The 22140-nt window shown below is 37.1% G+C and overlaps 2 protein-coding genes across 5 annotated transcripts in view; both read left to right on the top strand.

The window, feature by feature from the left end:
- Positions 1 to 13180, top strand: part of LOC149827273 (protein SHOU4-like) — a 35495-nt gene extending 22315 nt beyond the window's left edge. The window contains exons 2-4 of the mRNA XM_090019240.1: positions 2820 to 2975; positions 10595 to 10806; positions 12704 to 13180. Coding sequence (XP_089875366.1) covers positions 2820 to 2975; positions 10595 to 10806; positions 12704 to 12896 — 561 coding nt within the window. The 3' untranslated portion in view covers positions 12897 to 13180. The remainder of the gene's footprint in view (positions 1 to 2819; positions 2976 to 10594; positions 10807 to 12703) is intronic.
- Positions 13181 to 14993: 1813 nt separating this feature from the next.
- On the top strand, positions 14994 to 20835 carry LOC149827272 (uncharacterized). Of its 4 annotated transcripts, XM_090020275.1 has the most exons (4): positions 14994 to 15093; positions 17287 to 17525; positions 17668 to 17732; positions 19511 to 20835. In XM_090020275.1, the coding sequence occupies exons 2-4, from the start codon at positions 17431 to 17433 to the stop codon at positions 20317 to 20319; spliced, it is 969 nt and encodes a 322-aa protein (XP_089876401.1). In that variant the 5' UTR covers positions 14994 to 15093; positions 17287 to 17430; the 3' UTR covers positions 20320 to 20835. The 4 variants fall into 4 exon arrangements, with proteins under 4 accessions (XP_089876401.1, XP_089876404.1, XP_089876403.1 ...); XM_090020278.1 differs by lacking the exon at positions 14994 to 15093 and having other exon boundaries at positions 17393 to 17525; positions 19543 to 20835; XM_090020277.1 differs by lacking the exon at positions 14994 to 15093 and having other exon boundaries at positions 17393 to 17525; positions 19492 to 20835.
- The last annotated feature ends 1305 nt before the right edge of the window (positions 20836 to 22140 follow it).

Genomic DNA, 22140 nt, shown 5'->3' with positions numbered 1-22140 from the left:
TGTGCCTTGCACATAACCCCATAAACCCTTCCCTTTTATTTGAGCCTTCATGTTCCCAGCCCAAACAAGATAGTTGGAGCCATTTAGTTTAAAGCCGAGAGCAAAGGAGGACTCTTTTTCGCCCATTAGAGAGTAAAGATAGAGGGAGAAATATGTACCAAAAGGATATTTTTAAGTCTTACTTGCACAAGATTCTTCTAAAATATTGGAGAAGCAAGATCCACCACTTCAATCTTCAAAACACCGAATGCATGCTTTTCGAGGCACTCGAAAAAATGAAGAATCCCACGATCCTCTATCACCAACTTGGCTTTGATACCATGTGAAAATGTCTATGAAGAGACAATACGTATACAAGCACAAATACTTCACAAAAGATGTGCATGAAGGCACTCACACAACACTTGAACAACTACGCCCAAATGCGTAAAAATAGTAAACATGCACTAAAGCATGTGAATCAATAAAAAAAGAGAATGCTTGATACTCTCAAGCTTGACTAATGCAAGGGAAGAACACCCCTATTTATACATGCAAGAGGAGCCACATGGGGGGCTCCCAAAGGAGTCGTTGGGGAGCCCCCAACGGTCAGATTTGTGACCGTTGGGGCCCCCCAACGACTCTATTGGGAGGCCCCCAATGTGGTGCGATATCCAATTTTGAAAAAAAGAAAAAGAAGAATAAAGAAAAAAAAATACAAGCAATATTCCAAGGGGAATATGCGCAAAAGATGAAATTACAGAAATACCCTTTTCGGGTATTATGAATGAAATATATATATATATATATAGAGAGAGAGAGATACGTATACATACATACATACATAGTATATTTGTATATGTATTTCTCTCTCTATATAGAAATATATATATGTGTACAATGATGATTTTGAATTACATTTTAACAGATGGTTCTGGACCCACAACACGCAAAAAATGTACCAGATTCAGGGGGGGAAAGCTCGGTTGCCGAGTTGCAAAGGAAGGCAGCGATATTCAAGGAAAACGCTGTCAGCGTTTCCTCTGCTGTACCAAATTTCAGAAATGAAAATCAAGTTGCACAACACTTTGCACTCAGTCAACTTTTCTTCGTTTGAGAATAAAAATTGTTTTTCACACTTCACAAACCTTCAACAAACTTAGGAAAATAAAAGTGGTTCAGCAGCAGTCAATAGATCAAGTTCAAGATTCTTACTAGCAAACACATGCAAGAACAATCAATGTTTATTCCCAAATAACATGTAAACAGAAACTAGGACTGATTGTCCTTCAGCTCAGATATGAATATCAAAAAAGTTGTAGCAGCCTACACGTTGTTCACAAATAGCATAAAACAATTTGCAGATATGATTTCAATAAAATCAAATAATAACAGTCCACAACATTCAGTTCAAAAGATAAGTTAAAGCAGATTTTAAGATTCAAACACAGGACAAGAGATGGAAGATGCGCCTCTCAAACAGCAACCCTCGATATTCAGCAGGGGTACTCGGATGATAGCTCAAACAGGGTCTGCAACAGGCTGGTTCACGCACAAGGCTGATTGGTTGGGCTGGAGTCACGCCCAGCAGGTTCACGCTAACATCAGGCCTTCATGATGTCGGTCACGAGCTTGTCCACCAAGCTTTCACGTCAAGGAAGAAGGGCCTGAATGGGGTTCACACCCAAACAGTTCCACAAGTTCTCATCTCCAGGCAAAGAATTTTTAGATGCACAAGTTCACGAAATTTTTTGAATGTCATTGGGCCCTTGGGATGTCACCTTCCAAGGGGCCAATGGCATACCCAAATTCGAATGAGCATTCCTCATTGCACCCCTTAGATGCCCAATGGAAAACCACCCGTCTTAAAAGGGAAAGTTAAGCTGGGAGGCACCTCTGGAGACCACCAATGGGACGCTTTTACCCTTGAGATCCGTTTGGACCCAAATAGATCGGCTTGGATCTTTTTGAGTAAGTTTTTCCATAACATGCTGTCAAAGGCGGATCATCCTCCAGCTCCTCACATGTTGGGATGATCTGAATGCTCAGCATCAGAGGAGCTCCCAATGTAGTTGTTGAGAGTTCCCAACTGCTATAATTCTAGCCGTTGGGGAGCCCCCAACGGTTATATTGTCAAGGATAATAATCCCCTTGACAATATAACAAAGGTCAAACATAAAAATAAAAAAGAAAATAGAAAAGGAAAAAATTGTTTAGCTCCTAATGGGTGGTTCCTATTACAAGGGCCAAAAGACCAAAATACCCTTGAAAACAGCATTTTTTTTGTTTTTTATGCTTCAGCGGTGGTTTTTGACCGCCGCTAAATGTCCCATTTTCTGCTGGGACCTTTAGGAAACCGCCACTAATTTTTTAACTTTTTGCACTGGCCGTTCATCAAGGCCGCGATGGACGGCCAGCATGAGTCTGCTGGTAGTTGCGCACCTAAGGGTTGTGCAGCTACCACTTTTTCTATATATATAAGGAGCACCCATATTCTAACACTCTCTACATATTATGCTGCATTCTGTTTCTCTATCCTTTATTTTTTATGTTTCAGTTGAATAAACAAAGAAGTGTTTTTGATGCACTCCTTAATAATACTATTTGTTTCTTTGATGCTTGAAAAGTGATCCCTTTAGGTTTAGATCCCTTTCTAACATAATAATGAACCATATTAATAGATAAACAAAGTATCTCACTACATTTTAAATGATGAACTTGAATATGCAACATGTTCTACAAGATTCTGGAGTATATTCCATATTGCAAAGTTTTTATTTAGAACCTATTTCTGTGCAGTGAATGATAAAGGAAATGATGCTGATTATTCATCTTTTCAGGTTGTCACCTGTGGGAATGTTCCACTTGAGTCTTCATTTCTCAAGATTCCTAGATGCATATACACATCTACAAGCTTATATGAATACAAGGGATGGGACTTAAAGGCTGCAAGTGATAAGCAACGCCATTTTACATGGGGACTGAGATCTTTGGAGGTTTGGGGGCATCTTCTCGCTTCTACCATTTTTAACTTATAAATTTTGTTTCCTTAACATCATTTTCCAACTGAGAGTCCTAGGGTGAACAAGATGTGGTTTTATGTTTCCTTTTCTAGTTCTTTGTTGCTACCTTTTAAGATATTCATTGTGTATCTCTACCTAAATTGTTCTATCAAGATCTTTGCAGTATATGATCATGACATTTCTCTTTAATGATGGCTTAGGTGCCATTACTTGTATATGGAAAGACTTCAAACGCACCTCACACATAAAAATAACAGATAGCAATGAAGACTAGCATGTTGCAGAAAAAATGAATAAGAAGATACGTACATTTTTAAAATAACTGCAAGATAATATTTTGAAGCTTTAGATCAATAAGCGACATTTGTTTATAATAACAAAGAGACATTCATTCATCACTGATGGAATGTGATGCTGCTGGAAAACTGAGAACTATTAACATCCATACCTACTTAGAGTCTATCCATGTGTGGATTCAAAGTTGGTTTTAATGCAAATGGGGGTTTCACCTGCAGCACTCATATTCCACAAAGGATGGGGTGATGGAAACTCTAACTAATAAACAAGAATCCCCTTACCTCTATTTTGTGGAATATGGACTTAGTATTTCACATATTCATAAGACAAAAATTTTAATACCATAAACAGCATTTCAGTTCATTAGAACAAGCCTAAGAGTTCTTCATAACAAGTTAAAATTTTCTCATGTATAATTTTCTGTGACTAGAAGACTGGATCTACTTTTGTGCTTTAAGGGAGTTTGTAATAAGGTTGAGAAAGTGGCATACAGTTTTACTATGGGCTCTTGTGTATGGAAGAAATTGCATTCTCCATAGTTGAAGAGTTCTTTGTAACAAGTTGAAATTTTCTCATGTATGATTTTCTGTGACTAGAAGACAGGTTCTACTTTTGTGCTTTAAGGGATTATGTAATAAGGTTGAGAAAGTGTCATACAGTTTTACTATGGGCTCTTGTGTATGGAAGAAATTGCATTCTCCATAGTTGATATCAAGAAATTGCATTCTCCATACTTTTGTGCTTAGGCTGGTTGTCTAAGAGGCAAGAGTTAGTGTGTGGTTGCTCTAGTTTTGCTCACAGATTGAATGGACGATGTACTTGAAAGTAAACAATGTTAGGGAGTGCATATGTGCATACTGAAAGTGTAATCTTAACAAGACAAGCAAGAGAGATGAAGATGAACAAAGTCCCTGATTTTTGGAAATTTCCCTGTAAGGTACAACTTAAGAGGGTAGATGAGTGAAACTGCCCAATATGATATCAAAGAATAGAAATAGACTTCTATAAAAAGAAACAATGGAAATTAGAACTGTGAAAATGTCTACGAAGAGACAATACGTATACAAGCACAAACACTTCACAAAAGATGTGCATGAAGGCACTCACACAACACTTGAACAACTACGCACAAATGCGTAAAAATAGTAAACATGCACTAAAGCTTGTGAATCAATAAAAAAAGAGAATGCTTGAGACTCTCAAGCTTGACTAATACAAGGGGAGAACACCCCTATTTATACATGCAAGAGGAGCCACATGGGGGGCTCTCAAAGGAGTCGTTAGGGAGCCCCCAACGACTCTATTGGGAGGCCCCCAAGGTGGTGCGATATCCAATATTGAAAAAATGAAAAGAAGAATAAAGAAAAAAAATAAAATGAAAAATACAAGCAATATTCCAAGGGGAATATGCGCAAAAGGTGAAATTACAGAAATACCTTTTTTGGGTATTATGAATGATATATATATATATATACATAGAGATACATATACATACATACATAGTATATATGTATATGTATCTCTCTCTCTCTCTCTCTCTATATATATATATATATATATGTGTGTACAATGATGATTTTGAATTACATTTTAACACCCCCCCTCAAACTTACGGTGCGATAACCACAAGTTTGCCAAGGAAGTGAAATCTGGGCGAGCAAAGTGCCTTGGTAAAGAAGTCTGCCAGTTGATATTTAGACGTCATGTACGGTAGATCAATGACCTTCTTCAAGTATTCTTCCCTGACATAGTGGCAGTCCATCTCTACGTGCTTTGTTCGCTCATGAAAGGTGTGATTCTTGGCAATATAAATTGCACTCTTGTTGTCGCAACATAACTTTGTTGGTTCTTTAATAAAAACTCTTATATCTTCTAAAAGGTGCCAAATCCATACAATTTCCATGGTAGTGGATGCCATGGCTCTATATTTTGTTTCTGTGGAAGACAAAGAGACCTTCTGTTGCTTTTTACATCGCCAAGAAATCAGTGACTCACCTAGAAAGACACAAAAGCCAGTGGTGGAGTGACGGTTATTAGAGTCACCTTCCCAATCTGAATCAGTATAAGCAATTAACTTTAATTCAGAAGAAGAGGATAAAAATGCTCCCTTATTTATGGTTCTCTTTAGATATCTGATGATGCGAAGAACATCACTCATATGAACGCTTGTGGGAGCATGCTGAAACTGACATGCTATGTGAATAGCATGTGACAAATCAGGCCAAGTGATGCTAAGGTACATCAATTAGCCTACCAATTGCCTATAAGGAGTAAGATCAGTTAGAGAAACTCTGTCATCAATCTTCATTTTTGAGCCCACTATTTCAGGAGTTTCACAGATTTTGTCATCAGAAATTCCTAACTTGTCAATAATCTCACAAACAAGTTTAGATTGAGATAAAAAATAACTACGTGGAGAATAAGCAACTTCAATTCCAAGAAAATATGTCAAAAATCTCAAATCTGACATCTCAAATTTCGAAGTCAAGACGGACTTAATACCCTTGACTCCTTGAACATCATCACCTGTGATTAACATATCATCAACATAAAGTAATAATATCACAATCTCTGCATAAGATTTTCTAGTAAATAATGCAGTATCAGTATAACAAGAAGAAAATCCATTTTTTAGCATTACACTGTTAAATCTATCATATCAAGCTTTGGGAGCCTGTTTCAAACCATAGGCGGCTTTTCGAAGGTGAAGAACTTTATCTTTAAGAATCTTTATGCTGGGTGGGGCATCCAAATAAACTTTTTCGTTAAGATCACCATTTAAAAAGTATTTTTCACATCCATTTGAAAAATGTTTCAGTTTTGATAGACGCAATAGTAATAAAACATCTAATTGTAACCATTCGGGCTACAGGAGCAAAAGTTTATTCATAATTAATACCATATTCTTGGTCATATCCTTTTGCAACTAGGCGAGCTTTGTATCTCTCCAGAGATCTATCGCTCTTAGTCTTAACCTTAAATACCCAACGACAACCTATAGTTTTCTTTCCAATAGGTAGAGTTTGGAATTTTTATGTCTCAGCTTTCCTAAGAGCATTAAGTTCATTTTGCATAGCTTTTTGCCATTCTATACATTTTTTAGCTTCAAAATTTCTTGGTTCAAAGTAAGAATAAATAGCACTAAGACAAGCCCTATATCTGAGTGAAAACGAATCAAGGGAGACAAATCGAGATAGAGGTCTCCTATTTCTTTCAGATCTTCTGTGATCAGGAGTGGGAACAGTCTCACTGTATTGATCAATAGCACTTCTGAAAGTATCTTGATTTCTACGAGAATAGGTTATTGGGTCACTTGAAATTCTGCCTTCTTGGATATTGGGTGAGTTAAGTTCATCAGTATCTACTCTGTTTTCCCCATCATGATTTGATGATACTTCATCATCACTAGACATATCATCATTAGTAGGCAATAAGTCAAATAAGAAGGAATAATCAATATTTTCCTGGTGAGAAACATTTCTTTCAAATCCGCTCTCATTTTCTAAGAAAGTCACATTTCTTGAGACATATAACTTATCATTTCTAGGATAATAACATCGAAACCCTTTTTGAGTTTCGGAATATCCAAGAAAGACGCAAAGAATAGCCTTGTGAAAGAGTTTGTCATTCTTATCAGTAAGTATAAAACACTTACAACCAAAGACACATAACCTATTATAATCAGGTTCTATCTTATGTAAAACTTTAAAAGGAAAGATTTTTCCCAAATATCTAGAAGGTAAGCAATTTATGAGATATACGGAAGCAAGGGCGACCACGGCCCAAAAGTTTTTAGGAATATTTTGAGACATAAGAAGGGTTCTAGTGGTCTTAATGATGTGTCTATATTTCTTTTCGGCCAACCCATTTTGTTGAGGGGTTTTAGGACAAGACCTTTGGTGAATAATACCATTATCCTCAAGATATTTTTTGAATTCATTGAAGAGATATTCTCCTCTAGAATCACTTTTAAATATCTTTATGTTGCTTTTGAATTGATTCATGATCATTACGTGAAAGGATTTGAAGCACGAAAATACTTCATACTTATACTTGAGAAAATAAATCCATGAATATCTAGAAAAGTCATCCACAAATATTACATAGTAAGAAAAACCTTCTTTTGAAATAACTGGTGCAGGTCCCCAAACATCTGAATGAACAATTTCGAAAGGTTCAGAAGAGAACATAGTTCTTTCCTCAAAAGGTAAATTTCGCATTTTTCCGAAAATACAATCATTATAAAAAAATGAACTTCTACAGAGATCTTTTACAAAATGTAAATAAGACAACTTGGTGATATTAGGATGACCAAGTCTTTTGTGCCACACATTTACATCTTTGTGTCGGGCAACGTTACAAAAAAAAATTGGAATTTGAAGAGAGTCCATATAGTATAAGTCTCCCATTCCTAAAGCCTTCCCCGATCAATTTTCCGAACCGGCGATCCTGTATTGAACATTTATTAAAAAAAAATTTAATATCGCAACTATGGTGCGAGAGTTGAGAAACAGAGAGAAGGTTTAAGTTATGCTTAGGTATAAATCTGATTTTTGGAATAAAAAAATCTTGAGTTTCAAAATTTCCTATGCCTTTAATTTCAAGAGAGGTTCCATCCGCAGTGGAAACAAAAGATGTTGAAATATTTTTTATATAATCGGAAAGAGAATATATGTTTGGGGACATATGAAAATATGCACCGGAGTCCAAAAGCCAAGAAACTTTACTTGGAGGAGAAAAAGTAGATACGACGACACCGGAGGTAGCTCCCTTGAGGAGAGGTTGAAGAGCTTCCACTATTTGATTTAGTGAAAGAGATCCACTTGAAGATGCCTCCTCTTTTTGCGGTATACCGGTGGTGGCCATGGCTAGGAGCCTCTTCCATTTGGGGCATATAGGTTTGATATGCCTCGGTTCTTTACAAAAATGACAAAAATTTTTGCTATAGTTCTTCTTTCCCCCTTGCCCACTATTTCCTTCCTGATTTTGTAGTTTGAAATGAGGAGGACGATAGGCTTTTACATTGTTTTCGGCTCTTGATACGGCATTGACCCCATCATTTTCTTTATAATTAGAAGGAACGGCAAGTACATTTGATCCTTGTCTTACTTATACCCATACGGGTCTCTTCACCACTTAATTTGGTGAGAACATCCTCAAGAGAGGGAGGAGTAAATGAGGATAAAAGAGACGACCTTATTTGCTTAAATTTGGGCCTTAGCCCATTCAAAAAGTTGAAAAATCGGTCTTCTTCAAGTTGTTTGTGACATAGTTTAATTGCTTCTCCACTTCATTTTGGTTCGAGTATAGCAAACTCATCCTAAATAGAAAAAAGGTCGGCAAAATATTCTTTAATAGTCATATCGCCTTGTTGAACAGTAAGAGCCTTCTTTTGAAGATAGTATTTATGAGAAAGATCCCTTGAGGTATACATCTTTTCAAGATAATGTCATGCTTCCGGAGCTTTCTTGAACTTAATAATATTGGCATTAATCTTGGTTTCAACCGACGAAAAAATTCAAGAAAGAATCTTAAAATTCTTCATTTCTCATTCATCATATTTCTTGAAATAATCCTCAAGTGCTTTTGTTCTTTCATCCCCTTCAAGAACCTTGATTTCTCCATCTTTAACAATTGTAATTTTCGGTTTGGGTTCCGAGATTGTGCCTTGCACATAACCCCATAAACTCTTCCCTTTTATGTGAGCCTTCATGTTCCTGGCCCAAACATGATAGTTGGAGCCATTTAGTTTAAAGCCGAGAGCAAAGGAGGACTCTTTTTCGCCCATTAGAGAGTAAAGATTGAGGGAGAAATACGTACCAAAAGGATATTTTTAAGTCTTACTTGCACAAGATTCTTCAAAAATATTGGAGATGCAAGATCCACCACTTCAATCTTCAAAACACCGAATGCATGCTTTTCGAGGCACTCGAAAAAATGAAGAATCCCACGATCCTCTATCACCAACTTGGCTTTGATACCATGTGAAAATATCTATGAAGAGACAATACGTATACAAGCACAAATACTTCACAAAAGATGTGCACGAAGGCACTCACACAACACTTGAACAACTACGCACAAATGCGTAAAAATAGTAAACATGCACTAAAGCATGTGAATCAATAAAAAAAGAGAATGCTTGAGACTCTCAAGCTTGACTAATACAAGGGAAGACCACCCCTATTTATACATGCAAGAGGAGCCACATGGGGGCCTCCCAAAGGAGTCGTTGGGGAGCCCCCAACGGTCACATTTGTGACCGTTGGGGGCCCCCAACGACTCTATTGGGAGGCCCCCAAGGTGGTGCAATATCCAATATTGAAAAAAGAAAAAGAAGAATAAAGAAAAAAAATACAATTAATATTCCAAGGGGAATATGCGCAAAAGATGAAATTACAGAAATACCCTTTTCAGGTATTATGAATGATATATATATATATACATAGAGATACGTATGCATATATACATAGTATATATGTATATGTATCTTTCTCTCTCTCTCTCTCTCTATATATATATAAATATATGTGTACAATGATGATTTTGAATTACATTTTAACAAGAACTTCTCTCCTGCAATGAATAAGGTGGTTGCGAAAAGGGCTCGGGAACAAGATGTGCATCTCATGGCTCACTTTGGGTCGGCTCATCCAAAACTTGTTTGATCTCATAAAATAAGCTCGACAAGTCAAGCCATGTGATGCTCATGAAGTGTTACTGAACCAAGCATGCTGCATGAATAAGGGGTAGGGGCTCGTATAGGCTCTTTAAGAAAATTGGATATATATTTTAAGTACAGTATATACTGTATCTTAGTGTAGAACAGGGTTGTCTTTTTAGTTTTTACACTTGCAAATAATAGGCCTCAGGTTCCAATCCCATTGTTCTCACATGTACAGGAAAAAAAAATTTATCTAACAACCCAGCTCAAGCTTGGCTCATTTGGTTCGGGCTTGGGCTCCGCTCGGCTCATCTTGAGCTCAATCTAGTCCTCATCCTAAACAAGCTGGCTTATTTACCAGCACTAGTTGCAAATAGAAGTAAAATGTTACACTCACGAACATAGTTTCAGATTGGTAATTGTCAGCGAAATGCATCTCCTTCACAACCCCATAGTGGTCTTGCTACCCAGACCTCTTGGTAAATTGCCAAGGAAAGCAATTCTGAACTTTTACTTATCAACACCTTTTTGTTTCTTTGCATGTTTTATTTATCCATTTTATTCGATCTCTTGTAATTTTTTTATTAAGTTTTATCATGTTATTTATTTGTTCTTTATCTTGATATGGCAGAGGCATGCAGTTGACTTTTACATCTCAGACTTTCAGTCTGGTCTAAGAGCTTTGGTCAAAGCTGGTTATGGTGCAAGGGTGACTCCATATGTTGAAGAATCAGTTGTAGTCGATATAGATAAGAACAATAGGGCGTTATCTCCTGAATTTGTTAGATGGTTGGGGGAGAGAAACCTTTCAAGTGATGATCGTGTAATGCGTCTGAAAGAAGGGTACTCCTACAAAATTATTTTTTATGGGATGTCTAATTATAAATTTTGCATATCTTTTTGGAAATTATATTACTATTGCAATAAGAATATGCCTTTGATTTCCAGCTTATACATGAAGTGATTTTCATACTGCTATTAGTTTTATCAATAACAAAAATAAATTTCTAAAGGTGGGAAATGGTGAGAGATTGACTCTCCTTATGGTAATTCTGCTGTAAATATCGTACATGTGTAACTTCTCTCTATTTTTTCCCCTTCATTTCTGCAAGCAGCTATAGCTTTGTTGATTCAAAAGCACATGTTCCTCTAAATGTGATGGGACCATGTTCACCCTTTCCCTTAAGGTTATGAAGTATATGAAAATATAATGCTGTGTATCTGCAGCATTTCTTGTTTTTTCTGCATGTCACATGCCTCAAAGGCTTGTCAAAATGTAAATATCTGCTGCATCTTTTGTGCATTTTCATGTCATGAATCAAAGGCCGAATTTTGAGCCAACTCCCTGATATATCAACATGGTTGATTGCTCATAAGACATCCATAATCATTATCCATCATTTGATGAGTTGGACAATTGGTGAACGAGTGCATAAATGTGTGAATTATCTAAAATTTAGTGCTGAAACTGCTTTTACGTGTCTGTGTTTGTGTTTGAATATGTTGCATTCTTTACAGGATTGGCTGGTATTTCTTTGTCAATGCACTCTTTCTTGTCCTATTATAGTATCAGAACAAAGTCAATGTCATGTATCATAATCTGATATGGCTAGTTCACATCTATTGTGTTAATACGCCTACCATGTCTGGTACTTAATGGAATGAATAACTTTGAATGCACCCCGAGTATTGTAGAAAAAAAGTATCTTATGCCCAAAAATGGCATTGTTCAGATCCATTAGCCAAGTATGCATGAATTGAGGCATTTTTAAAACATGCAACTTTGATCTCACCAAAGATGATGATTATCAACAACTAATGCATATATTTCTTATTTCTTTTCTTTCTGTTCACAAAATTTAATGCAACATTTTCCAGTAGTTGCTGCTGTTAATACTTGCCCTTGTGTAGCTTTTTACCATATTCAGTTTGTAGAACTGAAAATTATTTTCATAGAATAGAGAATTTTATTTTAACCTGCAGCACCATATTCCATGAAAATAAGGAAAAGGTACTCATCAATAATACCTTAGGAGTGTCTTTTCCTCATTTCTTTCGGGTAGGGATGCTGCAGGAAGAAACAAAATTTTTTATTCTGTGTAATTTGGGTTCCAATGAACTACTGGAAACTGACTTTCTGGTGATTCCGCCATCCAACATGAAGTTTCTGGTGAGTTCTCCACCTATCTCTCAATTCCGTGCAAGTATGTTGGCCATGAAAAGTCAAGAATGTCTCAGAATCCTATAGTGAATCTTTAAGCTAAAAAATACTGAGAGAAGCTTCAAATGACCATCTGGAAAATGGCTAAGAAAGCGAAAACTTGTAAATTGAGACCAATCTCTTGCATCGTGCAGAAATGCCTATGACTGGCACCATAGATGACCAGAACTGGAAGTGTAGAATAAAGAAAATCCTGTTTTTTTTTGGCTTTTTTGACTGCCAAACTAAACGACCTCTAACCTCTTAATATTTAATAAATGCCCATGACTTTTTGTGGATGCAAGAGAATAGCAGTGTGCTGTTAATTTTCTTTAATCTGATGGATGCATGTTATATTTTCTCATCAGGGCATCTGCATCAATATAAAAAATTTAGTAGTTTCTATCTTGGTGATATAACTGCATAAACTAGAAAATTGTAGTTTTATCTTGATGATATCTGGTGAGCGTCTCATCTTGACCACCAATGAATTTACATTTTTTGACCAATATATTCAATGTTTCAACATGTTTGTTGCAGGTATATCAAAGAAGGAAGTACTGTGAGTGTGATGGGAATGGTTCAGCGCAATGACAATATTCTTATGATCGTTCCTCCCCCTGAGCCCTTCTCCACAGGTTGCCAGTGGACTAAGTGCCTTCTACCTGCTACTCTTGAAGGAATTATCTTGAGATGTGAAGACAGCTCGAAAGCTGATGTTATACCTGTCTAGCTATAGGTCCCTTCCCAGTATTTAGCAGAATTCAGGTTATCAGTTTTGTGGTTGCAGAAAATATGCTTTTATGATGACACTTCACATGAGGGATGGTAGTTAGCTGGTTTGTTTGTAACGAGCTTCTCAACATGTCCCTGTTCTACTGTCCTTGTATTCATCTGTCTTGATTATGTTCAATGAGGCTCGTGTGATGTTTCTTGCAAAAGATTACAATTCTTAATCATGTAAATTTTAATCAAGTTTTGAATATAAGCTCTGTAGGTGTTGCTCCTTTTGTGTGAGACATTGATTAGTTGCACCGTTACTTTTTTAAATTCTGTGCATCCATGCAAGAGAGAGAGAGAGAGAGAGAGAGCTGCATTGATGAGCTCTTTCCCACTAGAGAGTGTATTATGTTGGGGAACATTGCAAATGCTTGCTATGCAATTTGGACAGGAGTTTGGATACTCCTACTTGCATTGAGGAGCTCAATGCCAACCCCCTAGTTGATTTCACTTTTCAGGATAATTTAGTTCATCCAAGGGGGCTCCGCGTGGTTGGTAGGAGCTGTCAGTGCACGTCTCCTTGTGATGGGACGTTGCAGGTTCAAACCCCATATGACATGCATTTCTCCTAGAATCATGTATATGGCACCAATAACTAAGCTCTCTTGATCATGCAAACAGGAAAGAACTAATAAAGTATGGCATGATTTATCCCGCTGATCATCAACTTCAGAATTACCTGCACGGTTAAAGGAAAGAAGAGTTCCACCATAGTGAATCTCTTAAGTCTTAATCATTTCATCAAATTAGTGGAAGATTCAATAAGTTACTAAATATTACGATGCTATAATGCCATGTCACAGGGATTCTTTAACTTGCCCTCGTGTTATGTCTCTTTGTATACTATTTTTAATAGAAAACTGCACAAAAATGGTGTCTCGTGTCCTTTTGCCCGTGTCATTGTGACAGCTATAATGTAATGTTTGTTTGGAATGTCAATAGTTTTTGTTTTTTTTATAGGTAAGCTGGGAAGCAATAACCCTATGAGATTCGAACCAAGACTCCTCGATTATGATAGTGTGACCTAGCCATCCAGCTACCCATGACTCCTCAATTATGATAGTCTGGCCTAGCCATCCAGCTATCTCATTCAACCCAACCCGTTCAATGGTATCTTTCAAAAAAGTTTTAAAGAAAATGTGTCTCAAGCGGAAATCTTAGATGGAGCACATGGATTTTTTTTGTGTCCAACATGAAAATGAACCGCACGCATTTGCATGACCTTTGGCTAAAATCAATGTAATATGCAAACCTAATGCAATATCATTTTTTTTTTTGGATAATTCAAGAGAAAATCACTCATCACTGTCCGCACATTGACTGGCCTTCGGTTGGTAAAACCCTTGAGGTCCCCTATCCACCAGGGAGTACACCCAGCTTTGGGCCTGTAGCAAGGGACACCACCCATGGGTTTCGAACTTTGGTGACATTCACATGTCGCCCCTACTAGATGAGCGAAGCCCTTGTGGGTACCTAAAGCAATGTTATGATGTATCAGCACTAGTTTTGTTGTTAAACTTATTGGATTACAATTTTCATTAATAACTTTCAACAAACCATATGGCCATAAGCTTTGCCTCATCACTGGAGGCAATATTTTCATCTGATTTGCTTAGGGATGTTATGGCTGAATTCCATTCTATTTAGTTGCATGGATGTGTATATGGTTTTGAATTTTTGCTACCTAATCTGACAAATATCAGGATTTGACAGATATCCGAATCTGTTTACATGTAAAAAAAAAGAGATTTTCGCCATCCAAATCTGAATCCGAATTTAAATCCGTTAGCCAACATCCTTAGTTGAATATGGTATTGGCCACATCCAATCCAAATCCAAACCCTTTACATCCCTAGATTTGCGACAACCCTGAAGACCCACCCCGGATGCAATCCGAATGATTAAACCCAATAGTAATTAGGTATTAGGTTCAGGTCTACCTCTCCATGGATGAACCATATCCGAATATCCCGTAACCGGACGCGGATCCAGACACTTTTCAACCCGGCCAGACACTTTTCAACCCGGCCCACGCAGGCACCCACACGTCTCTCTCTCTCTCTCTCTCTCTCTCTCTGGTGAAGCCCTATAGCACTGTGATGCTTTTACCCTCTTCTGCTCAACTGTGACATGAAGAGTCAACACGACCGGTATACTCTCTCTCTCTCTCTCATTGAGCTTTGCTAATGGTGCTCGTAAAATTTTTGCTAAATTAATTCATTCTAGTTGGTAGACAGAGTTACCCATGGTACTTGGAATTGTTACAATGCAACTATCAAAGCCATTTACTTATTTGGGAGAGAAACAGGTTTTTCTCCAAGTATTTGATAAAATTAGAAGAAATGCTGTACTCATTGCCTCCACTCTTGATGGATTTTTGTTAGATAGACTAAGATGAGAAATACGGTAGACATTTATTTGAATTTTGTGAATTTTCCTGTGTGGGACTCCTGAGGAAATGGAAGTTGCATGTTAACTGTTTGTTGAAATGCCTGAAAGTGATAGCCTCTCATGGATTGGCCTGATTTTGTTTTACATTCATTTTGACCTTTTTTTGGTGGCTAGGTTTCCACGAATATTAACTTCATTCTGAACTAGTTTTTTTGAGTTGAGTATCTGAATGTATAAAGTAGATTGTCATTTCAGTTTGAGTTTTCAAAATATGGGGAGCAATGCCTACTTTTCGAGAATTGGAATAAAGCAGATTCAATAGATTGGATAGGCAAAGACTTTACTCACATTTGCTAATTGGTTCTTATATGGTTGCAATATGAATTTGCAAGCATAATTAGAAGGTACCTTTTTGCATATCTGCTTTTGAATGTCTTATTATATTATATGACTAACATGCTCACAACTTAAACTTGGATATCTTTTCAAGATTTTGTGGTACATCCAAACATGACACATTTTCAAAACTGAGAACTGGAGGTTATAAAAATCCACAAAAATACACATTAAAAAAGTTAGATATTATGTTTTCCATCCAATCACCTGTAAGTGATTCTCAAAATTTTGTTGTAACTTTCTTCTCCTTCATGTTCAGTGAGATTCCTTTTAAGTGTTGGTTCATGTGAGAGGTGGTCGGTTGATTGCCTCTTTCCCATCAATAAGGGTCTGTTAGTTTCACCTGGACATGGTTGAATAACATCCCATTTTCATATGAAAGTGGAAACTGGCCTTGTGGTCCCCACCATAGTCACAGATGTTGGCGATATTTTCAAAATATCGCGAAATTATCACTGTATTTTCAGCAAATGATATTATTAGGTAAAGTATCATGATATTCTCGTGATACTATCGCAATATTATCCATTATTGATACTGTTTAATTTATTTTCTACATCTTAAATGTGTTTTTCTTCTTTATTTTGCATTTTTTACTTATTTATTTTATTATATATGTATTTTATTAACTAAACATGGTATTTTATTACTTATTTTTGTTATCTTTATTTTTTTTATATTTTTTAAGCCCCAACATTTTCCCCATATTTTTCCGAGATTTATCACCAAACCTATAATATTGCGAGAAATAGCCTCACCGAGATATAGCCGATACCGATATTTGTGACTATGGTCCACACCAGGAAACTCTGGGTTTCCTATGAAAATACCTTCATGCCTTACCCTCGGGTAGTGTTTTCCCACCTGACCGTTTGAGTCTTTTGAAACAATATTTCCTCCTTAAGAAAGGTCTCCTGAAATAAAGAGGCCGTAAAGGATATTGGGTCAAATTAACTTTGTTGTGTTCATCTATGTGCTGTGATGATATAACATTAGTTAAGTGAAGAGAACCAACAATTAGGACTTTTTTCTACATGAAATTAAATTTGTGCCCATGATTACAAAATAATAATTACTTTGTCGAAGTGAAGATGAGACAATGTTATGCTGTCAATTTTTTAGGCAAACTAACGATCTGGTATTGTAGAATTGCTTTGTTATGTTTATTTTATGTATTACTGTAGTTTAGAACCTCAATGTGGTGAAATGTAAGGTCACATGGTTTTGGAGTATTATCTTCTGCTAGTTCTTCTCCTACCCTGATTTTTCATGGTGCAGTAGATTAATGTCATCCACAAACAACTCATAATGCTGGTCTTTTCTTTCTTTTAGATTTGTTTCAACTTGTGCTTTAAGATTTATAGTTTTATGGGTGTCAACCATGCACTATCCATATCTTTGTTTATCATCAAATTCATCGTCATTGAATTGCATTTGTGGAAGTTCCATAAGAGTAATGATTCTAATGAACTTAGGTAGCGAAGATCTGATCTAGTGGTGGCTATAGGATGATTTGGTTCCATAGTCTTTACCTTTTTATATCCCAATTGTTTCAGGTTCTTAATATTAATATCACGCAGAGAAAGAAAGCTGAAATGTCGAGCATGAAGGAAATATTGGTGATTTTGTTGAAAAATTAGGACAGTTGCATAATTTTATGAGCAATTTCTCACCATATGTGAAAGGTTGAAGTAGAAAGGATGGCTTATCGTTCTTCTTGTAGATGGGCAGTTCTCCTTTTTAATAAGATTGGTGCACGTTCCCAGATCACGTGGCAACTTTCAAATTTTCACCAGTGAGTCAGCTTATAACTGTTTATGCTGGAAGTTCCATCTCTTTTTCTATACATTTATCTTGTTCTTAATGTTTTGTCCTAATGAGAATACTCATATAGGATGTATTTTACAATCTGTATTTATATGAATATTCAACTTTAGGTTGGAAGCCCAGCCTTCTTTAAATAATCTACTGGGGAGAAGGTTGAATGGAGGATGTACTGGAGGTATGTTGGAATGCTGAGAATTGTTTCTTTACTATTAATTAAGATCAAAGAGATGCTATCATGGATTTGAAGGAGTTTTAGATACCTTTTTTTTAATCTTTATGAGTAAAAAAAATGCATAATCATTGCTTGAATCATATGGTTCTGGTTTTTGTTGTAAGTAATGCAAGTATTTCTAAGATGAACATGGTTCTTCCATATCTCTATGGTAATGATGAGACATAAGTTATTCCCGAAATTCATTTGAATAGTTTTGAACCTTACAGTTGATTTGTTATGCAGCATGGATCCAAATCCAAACTCGTAAGATCCAATAAGATCATATTCAAGTTGCCATTTAATTAATTTTTCACCATCTGATATTTGTTTGCATCTCCTGTTAGTCAAGTTTAGGGTTCTAGGTTAGAAAATAACAGGAGAGTATACGAAAAAAGAGATTTCTGCATTTGGGTTTTTTATTTCCTTTTACAATGAGATAAAGGGGCATTGGATTTGGAAAAGGAGGCTTTTGGTGTTTGGTTTTGTGGGAACATTGTGAGATTGTTCTTCTTATTGAAATCGAGAGGTTTTTTTTCCCTAAAACAATATCTTGGATTGGATGCCTAACCTTAGCATGGATGCGTGGAGTTTCATCTTTTGAAGATTAAGGTGGTTCCTTCGTATTTTGGTTGACTAATTTTATTTTGTTTGTTGTCCATCAATTTTGGTATCATGGCTATGAATTAAAACAAAATAACCATCTTAGTCTTCTAAAAGAACAACCTCACACCTTCTCACAAATCCAAAAACCAAAGCCACCCTCAAACAAATGTAAAGAAACCCTTATTATCATAGACAACTTCCTATTCTTTTCTCCTTATTCTCATGGCAGCCTTGGGCTTGATTACGAAGATACACAAACAAAATAAACAAAAGTGACAAGAAATTATTTATCAAAATGGTAACTTGAAAAGGTAAGAAATTAATCAGAAAAATGGTAACTTTAGCCTCATAGATCTTTTTGGATCTTATGGGTTTAGATCTACACCAACACTGCATCAATTTGCTGGACCCATCTATCTTGAAATCCTCCATCTCTACTTGCTATAGTTACAACCTTGAAAATTTTGGAAGTTCTGAGTGCCGCAAATGCAAAGGCCCTATCTAATATTTTGGATTTTGGAAAGATATAAAAACTTTGTCTGTCTTTTTTCCACCAATGAATTGTGAAGTTGGTTTGGTTGTATTCTAGTAGGTATTTTTTTCTTTCCCTCTTCTTTTTTTAATCTTCCATGCTGTGTATGGTCACTTGTACAATTAAAATTGCTCAGTGGTTTGTAAAAAGAAAATCAACCAACATGCTATCATGGGGAGTATGGTCCACATGCACACAACTGTTTGGGTGCCCATTGTTACAGACTCAAGCCTCCTGCTGAAAAGATGACCCAGCTAAAAAACCACTGGCAACCTTTTTGTAGGAATGACAGTGTATCAATCATTCTGCATGCATAGCAGAGTTTAATGTCAGCATGTTGTGCATGGTTATTTTAACCCACTGAAATTTTGGATCATCGGGGCCATAACTCCTGGCAATAGACAGACCTAACAGCATGTCACATTCTGCATGCATATCACAGGTGAATTCAGAGTGCTGTCCATGGTCATTTTGACCAACCCAATGTTTTCACCATCAGGACCATAGCTCCTGACAACTCTCTGTATATGCATGTTGCAACTTTCATCTTCTCAACTTTTGATGTGTTCTTCTCGGAGCACTCAGGATTTCTTAATTACCCCAGCATTGCGATTTTATGCTCGTGGGCGCATGCAGACTCCCTATGACCTCTTTGGCAGAGGAAAACCTGGAAATGAGGGACATGAAAGAGCTCCAAACAAAAGGACAGATGAAAGGACTTCCTTGTGGACAGAAAGTGATGATGATGATGATGACAACGACGACGGCACAAATGTAAGCTATGACAGTACGAATGAAGAGATCAAGAAGTTAAAAGAAAAGGCAGAGAAAGAAGCAGAGTTTATTGATGCTGATGATAGTGATGAACTGAGGAGCGTGTGGTCTGGAAGTGATGAGGAGAAGACATTGTGGACAGGTAGTGAGTGCGATGATGATGATGACATTCCAACAGAGGCCCATCCGAATGAACGCAGTGATGAGTATATAGACAAACTATTTGAGTTTGAGGAAAAACCAAAATACAGAAAGCTTTCAGAAATGTTAAAGGCAGAACAAGAGCCAGAGGAGCTCTCTCCGGGAAAACAAGCCAGAAAATTGGCTGTTGAAAATGCCTTGAAGAAGTTGAAGAAAGGACCAGATGGGCGCTATGTCAATGTATGGGAGGTCATGAGTGACATAGATATTCTGATTGGTGCTTTTGAGAACATTGTGTCGGGACCAGAGTATGCAGAACTAAGGGAAGGAGGGCCCAAGAAGTTGAACATACAGTTCTTTAAGGATATACAGGCTCGGATGAGAGACCCAAATTTCCAGTTTTCTCCTGAGTTAAAGTTGAAGCCGAAGAGTAGATTGGTGCCAAGAAAGAAATGGCAGAAAGCTGAGTCCAAAAGGAGAAAATTTAACAAGCGTTAAATTTGCTTGATGATGACTTCACTATCTGCTTTTTTGAATCCAAGCTATCTTAAGGGTTTGGTATCTGCTTTTAGAAGCAAAATTCTTATGTATCAGAATTTCATGCATTCACCAGCTTTGAACATTACTGGAGAAGTCTGCCATGTTCAAGGGATTGTAATTGGTTAGTAAAAATGGATTCAATACAGTGATGAGTAACAGTCGTGAAATTATTATGAAAATGCAGATGTATAAACCCCCAGATAACTTCTCTACCTCGAATAAAATGCTGGATTTTGGTGCAAGGATTTGATGAATTTTTATGTCTCAGACACACAGATAAGGTAAATGTGAATGACTGAAGGTTTTTCCGTGGATCTTCTATCAGATGCTATGACCTTCTCTTGGCTTCCTTTGTTATTCACTTTTATGAGCTGTGACTGTTACAAGCAGAATATGATAAGCATATCTCAGCTTTGTTATCACTTCTTATTGTATGCAGTTACATGTCTGTCTGAAGAACAACTGACCTCGGTTCTTGTACACAAGTTAACTAAAAAATTTGCTTCTGTCCTTCTGAGTTAGCATTTTCGTTGTTTGGTTGGAGGTCCTACGGGTGATCCTGTTCTCCTATTTGCAGTTTTGTTTCCAATCTGATGATCTTGTGGCTTTTAGGCTTAGGATTACTCATTTGAGATCTGTCCTCTGTGTAATTTGATCATAATGATTTTCCTAGCTAGTGTCTGTGATTTTATTTTATTTCTTTGTCAATGGTATATCTAGTTCTTTAGTCGAGTCCTTTTCGAGCAACCAAGACATTCTTGTCTAAGCTTCATGAGCTCAGTAAGCACTCAGGTAACTCGAATTGATGGTTGAATTATTTCCTCACCCATTCAACTCATGGGTTAGGCTGAGTCTCAATAGGAACGGACCTGGAGTTGGTTAATAAATGAGTAGGGAGTCCCTAAGGTCTTGCAAGTTATGGCAACCCATCTCGTCTCCAAGATTATAGAAGGCAGGCTCTATTGAACTGCTTGTTCTGTCAATTTTGGCTTCACGGCTGCTTGGTTCAATTTTGGTTTCATCGTTTCAATCCATGACCCGATCTAAAAATGTTTTGGTAATGGTACAATGAGAATTTTCAATGAGGTTTGTGGTGATAGTGGAGGAATCAGGCCGTTAGGCCTGAGACCAGAGCCCACCACAAGCTTCTCTGAGGGTGTGGGGTGTTATGGACCTATCTAGTTTTGTAATTTTTCTTTTTGTACCGGTTAGGGTTTTATGCCCTTCATCATATATATAGCCGCCTCATTTGAGAGTTGGTACGCGGGTTTTCGAGTGTTGGGGATTAGTGTTTTGTAATCTCATTGTTGTATTTTCTCGCAACTTGCTAGGATTTTTCTCCAATGCCTGTGAACGTAGGCCTGAGTGCCAAACAACATAAATCTTATATCTTCTCTTGTTGTTTTCTTCTCTTTGCATTGTGGTTTGCATAACAATTCTTATGGTGGCGACCAAATACATTGACCAGCATACCCATACAAATTCCATCACAAAAAGCAAAGAGTTTGGAACGATAATAGAACAATGATTTTTTCATTTTTTATGACACGGGTAGGCGCTGGGTTGAGAGACCTGCCGTGATGGATGCCTACTGAGGAACCCTGCCCCTGGGGAACCTACTTCTTTGACTTTGCACGCAAGAGGCACCCACAGTGGGCTTTGGAACATGAGATGTATGTATGTCTCTGCCTCTCGCACCCGCCCCTTAACCATGCGGGTGCCCCCTGTGGGGCAGAACAGTGAAATGAGAATGTTGGAGACAGGCAACTATATTATATT

This window comes from Nuphar pumila, chromosome 10 (assembly GCF_984573655.1).
Source record: "Nuphar pumila chromosome 10, dmNupPumi1.hap1.1, whole genome shotgun sequence".
Taxonomy (NCBI): domain Eukaryota; kingdom Viridiplantae; phylum Streptophyta; class Magnoliopsida; order Nymphaeales; family Nymphaeaceae; genus Nuphar; species Nuphar pumila.
This window is presented reverse-complemented; position numbering and strand designations above follow the sequence as displayed.

Coding starts and splice junctions, on each gene's coding strand:
- LOC149827272 (XM_090020275.1), top strand. CDS start 17,431: ATGGCTTATCGTTCTTCTTGTAGATGGGCAGTTCTCCTTTTTAATAAG. Junction 17,526..17,667: donor CAACTTTCAAATTTTCACCA/GTGAGTCAGCTT, acceptor ATTCAACTTTAG/GTTGGAAGCCCAGCCTTCTT. Junction 17,733..19,510: donor GAATGGAGGATGTACTGGAG/GTATGTTGGAAT, acceptor TAATTACCCCAG/CATTGCGATTTTATGCTCGT.